General features: G+C 34.5%; 1 protein-coding gene across 2 annotated transcripts; it reads left to right on the top strand.

The window, feature by feature from the left end:
- The first annotated feature begins 1,752 nt into the window (after positions 1-1,752).
- LOC122294668 (serine/threonine-protein kinase BSK5-like) lies at positions 1,753-6,300 on the top strand. Of its 2 annotated transcripts, XM_043103580.1 has the most exons (10): positions 1,756-2,161; positions 2,262-2,482; positions 2,635-2,770; positions 3,272-3,405; positions 3,488-3,593; positions 3,682-3,767; positions 4,008-4,196; positions 4,430-4,594; positions 5,304-5,417; positions 5,851-6,300. In XM_043103580.1, exons 1-10 carry the CDS (start codon positions 2,086-2,088, stop codon positions 6,091-6,093), a joined length of 1,470 nt encoding a protein of 489 aa, XP_042959514.1. In that variant the 5' UTR covers positions 1,756-2,085; the 3' UTR covers positions 6,094-6,300. The 2 variants fall into 2 exon arrangements, with proteins under 2 accessions (XP_042959515.1, XP_042959514.1); XM_043103581.1 differs by lacking the exon at positions 5,851-6,300 and having other exon boundaries at positions 1,753-2,161; positions 4,430-4,624.
- The last annotated feature ends 525 nt before the right edge of the window (positions 6,301-6,825 follow it).

Below are 6,825 nucleotides of genomic sequence, written 5' to 3'. Positions count from 1 at the left end.
TAATCCCCAGAATAAAGTAATGCTTGGGAAATAAAACTAGATTGAAGCAATGAATAATAACTATTAGGCCTGATTTAGATAGCAAAATCCTCCTAACTCATCACATCTTAAGAATTATTCAATTTTCAAGTTAGTGTGTAAAGTACATCATCCACACCACTTAAATGATAAGATTTGATTTGTAAGATTCAAATTTTAAAATTTATATTTCAAATCAAATTATATCATATAAGTACGTTATTAGATGTGCTCTATACATCGTCTTGAAAATAAAATTTTTCTAACTATCTTATTCTAACCATATTTAAAATTAAAAAAATTCTATTTATAAGCCGATATGGATAGCACTACTAATAAAGTGCTTACATGATGACATATTTTGATGATTTGAAAGAAAAGTTTTAAAATTTGAATCATATGTATCAAATCTTACTATTTATGTAATATGAGTGGTGTACTTTACGCACCGAGTTGAGAATATAATAACTCTTAAGATTATAAAATATTTAGTTCTAAAATTATTATAATTTTTGTCCATGTTTTAAGGCCTAAAATAGGATAAAAAGATAAAAATAAACACATAAAATGACTTTATACTATTTATAATTAACTTGATAAATTTTTCGAATATCATATTTATTAACTATTACATGTGTTATCTCCCTTACTAACTATTTGAAAAAATAAAATAAAATCAAAGAAATCAAAATATAATGTATTTACAATTTTATCCAGCCATCATGCTCATCGATGGTAGGCTGGTAGCATGAAAAAGTGACATCTTTTTCCACTAACCCATTACTTGATAGGTGTAATTATTATAGAACAGTAGCCCATTTCATTATTTAGTCCAAAAGAAGGTAGTAGGAGTGATTATTATCAACCTATAGTCTTATTCCATACTCAATCCTTATCCCTTGCTTAATCATTACGCACGAATGGCCTTTCTGGTTCGACAAACCAAACGGGAGAAACTAGGATTTTTATAATGAAAAATAATATTGTGTAATGTATACATGTCGTATAATTGTTTTTAAAAAATAATAAATACATGATTTATTTAAAAAAATTAATTTTTTAATAATAAATTTAATTTTTTTTCAAAACGATTACGTAACGTTTATACACTTTATGATTATATATAATATTATTTTTTTTAAATTATGCCTATTTTATAAAGTTATATTTTTTTAAAAAAAAATTATTCTCAAATCAGTTTAGAGAACATGCTTGATAAAATTCTTATATGATATAATTTAATTTAAAAAATAAATTTTAAAATTTGAATGTTAAATTATATAGATAATGTACTTTATATATCAACTTAAAAATATAATAATTTTGTTTAAATTTAAATAATGCTATATGCTATATTTTTATTTGATTTTTATTTATTATATAAAATATGATATTTTTATCATTTTTTAATATTCTTTATTTTTTTAAAGAAAAAATATAGAGATTAATAGATAATGTCATCTCATGTTGAGTAAAGTGTAAGTGTGTGGAAATAAATTTTTTATTAAAAAAAAACTTATAAAATTATAACGTAAAAAAACTCATAATATATTTCAAAATTAATTCAATTTTTGCGAGACGACAAAAACACGTGAAACTATTAATGCAACCTTAGATAAACTTGCTTTTGTTCTTTGTCCTAAGATGTCGTTGAGATTTCTCTTCTTTTGACTTTGACCCCTCCTAATAGGAATAAGGCTCCTATACCCCGGCCCTCCTCTTGTGTCTGAAAGCGATAAAAAAAATTCCGGGGGGGAAAGCAGAAAGCGAGGAATGATGAGGTCGTAAGATTTCAATAAAAAAAAGTAGTAAAAACATCTGGATCCCAAAAGTTTCTTTTTCCTCTCTCACTTTTTTCTCGCTGTCCAAACGACAAATCAAGTGCAGTAGCTGACTTTCTCCTGCTTTTTATCTATATCTCTACCTTGCTTTCCTCCCCTATACTCGTCTCTCCGCCAAACAACCTTTAGTAACCCAGCAAAGACGTGAGAAATAAAAAGAGCAGCTTTAAGTGAGAGAGGAAGAGAGGTATTTATATTTTAGCTATTTCTCGGCGTAGGATTTGCAATGGGAGTTCGTTGCTCCAAGTTCTCGCTCTGCTTTTGGCCTTCAAGTACTAATCTCAACTACTCGTCAGACATTGGTAAGATCTTTGCTTCTTTTTTTTTTTTTTTTCCGGAGAAAATGTTGCTGCTCTAGATTTGTATGAGTTTTGGGGTTTATATATGGCGCTGTGGCTGCAGAGAACGGGAACAAGAATGAGAAGGACTCGTTGCCTGGGTTTAGGGAGTTCAGTTTGGATCTACTCAGGGTTGCGACTGGGGGATTCTCTTCGGAGCACATTGTCTCTGAGCACGGAGAGAAAGCTCCCAATGTTGTGTATAAAGGAAAGCTCGAAGAAGATCTCTTTATCGCTGTTAAGCGCTTCAACAAGTCGGCCTGGCCCGATTCTCGCCAATTCCTAGTCTGTTCTCTTATTCCAATCCATTCTCCACGTTAATTCTTCAGTTTTTACATACATAAATGCATATATGTGTATATATAGATATAGTGTGTACGTCTCTGTGTATGTGTGTGTGTTTTGGTTTTGAACGGGGAGTTTGATTCTGATTCCAGGAGGAAGCGAAGGCGGTGGGGCAGCTGAGGAACGAGCGGTTGTCGAACTTGTTAGGTTGTTGCTGTGAAGGCGAGGAGAGGTTGCTTGTCGCCGAGTTCATGCCTAATGAGACTCTATCTAAACATCTTTTCCACTGTGAGTATACTCGTTCTTTTGTTTCCTCGTGTACTGTATTCGAGTTTCTTATTTAAGTTGAGCAGATTTCTATGCTACATTTGTATGTTTCTAATATGGATGGGTTTTATCCACTATCTGGTTTGTTGGCGACGAACGGCTGAGGCAGATATTATTTGGGATTTTGGTTTTTCTGGAAATGCTGGGCAACGATCTTGGAAAATGGAAAGCTTTTTTATTTTTATGGGCTACTGAGTAATCAGAAGCGTAGACTCAAAATTTTGTTTCCTTTTTTAAGAACTTCCCTGGAATTTTTTGAGCAACCAAACGGGGTGTGAATAAAAGATGTAAGCTATTATTGCATACTGAGGGAAATGTACCTCATTTGTGGAGTTTTATGGACTTATAAACAATATAACATCTTATTTCTTCATTTGATACTTAGTTGATTCAATATGTGTCTGCACTTCACCTACTCAAAACCTTACTTTGCTCTTATTATATTTGTGCAATATGTTCTAGGGGACACCCAGCCCATGAAATGGGCAATGAGGCTGAGAGTGGCTCTGTATTTGGCACAAGCTTTGGATTATTGCAGCAGTAAAGGCAGGGCACTGTACCATGACCTTAATGCGTACAGAGTTTTATTTGATAAGGTACTTATGGCTATTGCCATTCTTCAGGTTTCCTACTCTTATTTTCGCCCTTCACTCCTTACAATGAGTTCCAACTTGACAGGATGGTAATCCCAGGCTCTCCTGCTTTGGCCTTATGAAGAATAGCCGAGATGGCAAGAGCTATAGTACAAACTTGGCCTTCACTCCTCCAGAATACTTGAGAATAGGTATTAGCTGTGGTTTTACTTAGGGTATCCATGCATGCCTTTGTATATTTCTATAACGAAGTTTATTTGATGTTGTTTCTGTTTGCAGGAAGAGTGACGACAGAAAGTGTAGTTTACAGCTTTGGCACCCTATTGCTCGATCTTCTTAGTGGCAAACACATCCCCCCAAGCCATGTACATTTACTAACAGTCAATTTTATCTATCTTTGAACTCTGCATAATTCTTGAACTTCCAAGAGAAACTCATGGGCTCCAAAATTAATTTAATGCTCAACTGTGCTTAGAGTTGCCACTTTATGGATTCAGTATTTTCTAAGTAGTCAGCTATTGTTTCTTTTTAGCTGAAACATTATCACATGCTAGTTAATTGTAACTTTAGAAACTTTTGCAAGTAAACGCTTCTTTTATCTACAGGCACTTGACCTCATACGTGGAAAGAATTTTCTGATGCTGATGGACTCATGTTTGGAGGATCATTTCTCAAACGATGATGGAACTGAATTAGTGCGATTAGCTTCACGTTGTTTACAGTATGAACCTCGTGAGAGGCCAAATGCTAAGTCTCTGGTGACTGCTCTCGCTCCTCTTCAGAAAGAAACACAGGTATGCTCAACTTCTTTCTACATAAATGGATCTTGGTAGGTTGATATAGCTTTTGAAAATATTTTCTTTATATAATATAAATATTATTCATTCGGACATTATGTTATTATCTCTCTGCAAAGTTTGTTTTCTAATAATGAGAGTTTGGTTAGCTGAATTCTTCTTTACAGTGCTGGCAGTTAAAATTGAGTACCTTGACAATACTGTATGATAGCATTTGATGGCATTTGTAGGTTCCTTCATATGTTTTGATGGGTATACAATGTGGAACGCTGTCCCCAAAGGAAGCAGTGCCATTAACACCTCTGGGTGATGCTTGCTCAAGAAGGGATCTTACTGCAATACACCAAATATTGGAAAAAGCTGGATATAAGGATGATGAGGGGGTTGCAAATGATGTTAGTGATCTCCAATCCTAAATTCTAAAGGTTTCTGCCTTGAACATGTCAGATGGGGAAGAAAAATTTAATCTCTCATCTTAAAAACTATGCTTTGTTGGATCTGCATGCTCCTTAGTCTTTTATCATCTGAAATTTATTTAGGCAATCATGTATGTACATAAACCATTGTATGCTGAAATACCATTCAATGCGTTGTCTTCACTGGCTATTTTTCAGTACTCTGAGAAATACTTTTGTGTTAATGAGTAATTCTTCTCTAAGTTTTATTGCTTTTGTCAAGAACTATCAAGAAGGAAGGTTGTCCTTGATTCAGTTGTCAGGTGATTTGCCTTAATAAAATGGATGGTTTAACTGCTCAGGATCTCCCAAATTATCATGATGCTAAAGAGTGATACTATGGCTTTTAACATAAGTTCTAACTTTTCAATATAAGACCATGTCATATAAACATGTATACACACACACAAGACCGTGTATATTCAGATGACCACTTTTTTGGTCGAGCGGGCTCTTTTATAATAGCACTTGAAAGATCGAAATGAAAAATGCCTGCCAAATATGCTGAAAATCTCATTATACAAACCAGTTATATGACACAACATGCTTCGATTTGTCGCATTAGTTTTGGTTCTAGAATCTGATATACCTCATGTAAATATGCCCTGTAGCTCAGTACCATGGAATTTTGTTTTGCCTTGCATTGCAGCTTTCCTTCCAAATGTGGACAAGTCAAATAGAGGAAACACTGAACTCTAAGAAGCGTGGAGATACTGCTTTTCGATCTAAGGACCTAGCCACTGCCATTGATTGTTATACCCAAGTAAGTCATTTCTTTAGACCTGCAGGACCTTCCAGCTAATTGGTCATCTGAATCAACATGCAAACAAATGCATGGTAGTGTTGGAATGCTGACAACCTGACACATTGGTGCAGGTTGTCATGTATTGTCAAACACTAAAAACATAATTTCATATACTTTCAACTCGGTGGATTGTAGGTTTAAAAATTGAATTGTAAGTTGGAAAAGATACAGTTATGTTTTAGTCAAAATGAAATCGGAGTGCTTGTAATTTCGTTAACCATAGAAGGAAATTGAAATGGGGTGATAGCATCTTCAGCTAACGCACCGATTTGGTCATAACCAATCCCAATTTAAACTTAACAGCCTTAACATCTGTATTATAGAAATGGAGAGTTCTTCTGAACTTGCTCCAATTTAATTGTGTGGTCTTATCCCTTGCTTGGATGTGTAGTTCATCGAAGGTGGGACTATGGTATCACCAACCGTGCTTGCCAGGCGCAGCTTGTGTTACTTGATGAGTGACCTGCCACAAGAAGCTCTAGGAGACGCTATGCAAGCCCAAGTAATATCTCCTGATTGGTCCACTGCCTTCTATCTTCAAGCAGCTGCCCTCTTCAGCCTTGGGATGGATAATGATGCGCGGGAAAGTCTCACAGATGGCACATCCTTGGAAGCCAAAACACGTAGAAACTGAAAGTGTATGACATTTTTTATTCTCATTAGGGATAACAAAAACAAAAGAAGGAAAAGACAAAAATAAAGAAAAAAGCACTCCTTGTATATATGCACATGCATTTCTTCTTTGGTATGAGTCCCCCAGCACCTAAGGTATGTTTGCTGGCTCATTTTTATGTTTTGATGTTGTTCTGTAATTTTAATCATCTCCTTAAGTTGCTGCTGCCTTTCTTAGTTGTCATTTGCTATATTTAGATGGTGATAATAGCAATGAAAGGTAGAGTTCGTATTTTCAAAAATCTGTCCTCCGGATTGTGCGGTTCATATTCTCACGGTCATGTTAAATCACCGCTTTATCTCAAAAGCTTAAATTAATAGAAATACGAAGATTTAATTATTCATATTATATATTAACAGGTCAAAGGAGGGACTTTAACCTGACATCTCTTGAACAATTTATCCTAACTAGGATCGAGTTTGAAACAAACCCTTTTCTCGGTAATGTTGCGAGGGATAGAAATTTGATCGACCAAGTCATCTTCATGCGGCTTAGACTCATTTCAAGCGACTCAACAATTGTTACCACTTTTTATGCTTTATTGTGAGCATTATAACAATAACAGAAAATAAATTAAGCCCAGTGCTTTCTTTTGTGAACAGAGTTGGGTTGTGTAACAAAATTGACTGATTCGTTAAAAAGTTTCTACTTTGAAGTGTAAATTAGAGCTAGTGCTCAAATCCAATGAATCAA

The sequence above is a fragment of the Carya illinoinensis genome, chromosome 14 (assembly GCF_018687715.1).
Source record: "Carya illinoinensis cultivar Pawnee chromosome 14, C.illinoinensisPawnee_v1, whole genome shotgun sequence".
NCBI lineage: Eukaryota > Viridiplantae > Streptophyta > Magnoliopsida > Fagales > Juglandaceae > Carya > Carya illinoinensis.
The sequence above is the reverse complement of the archived record's forward strand: the minus strand, read 5'-3'. Positions and strand labels throughout refer to the sequence as shown.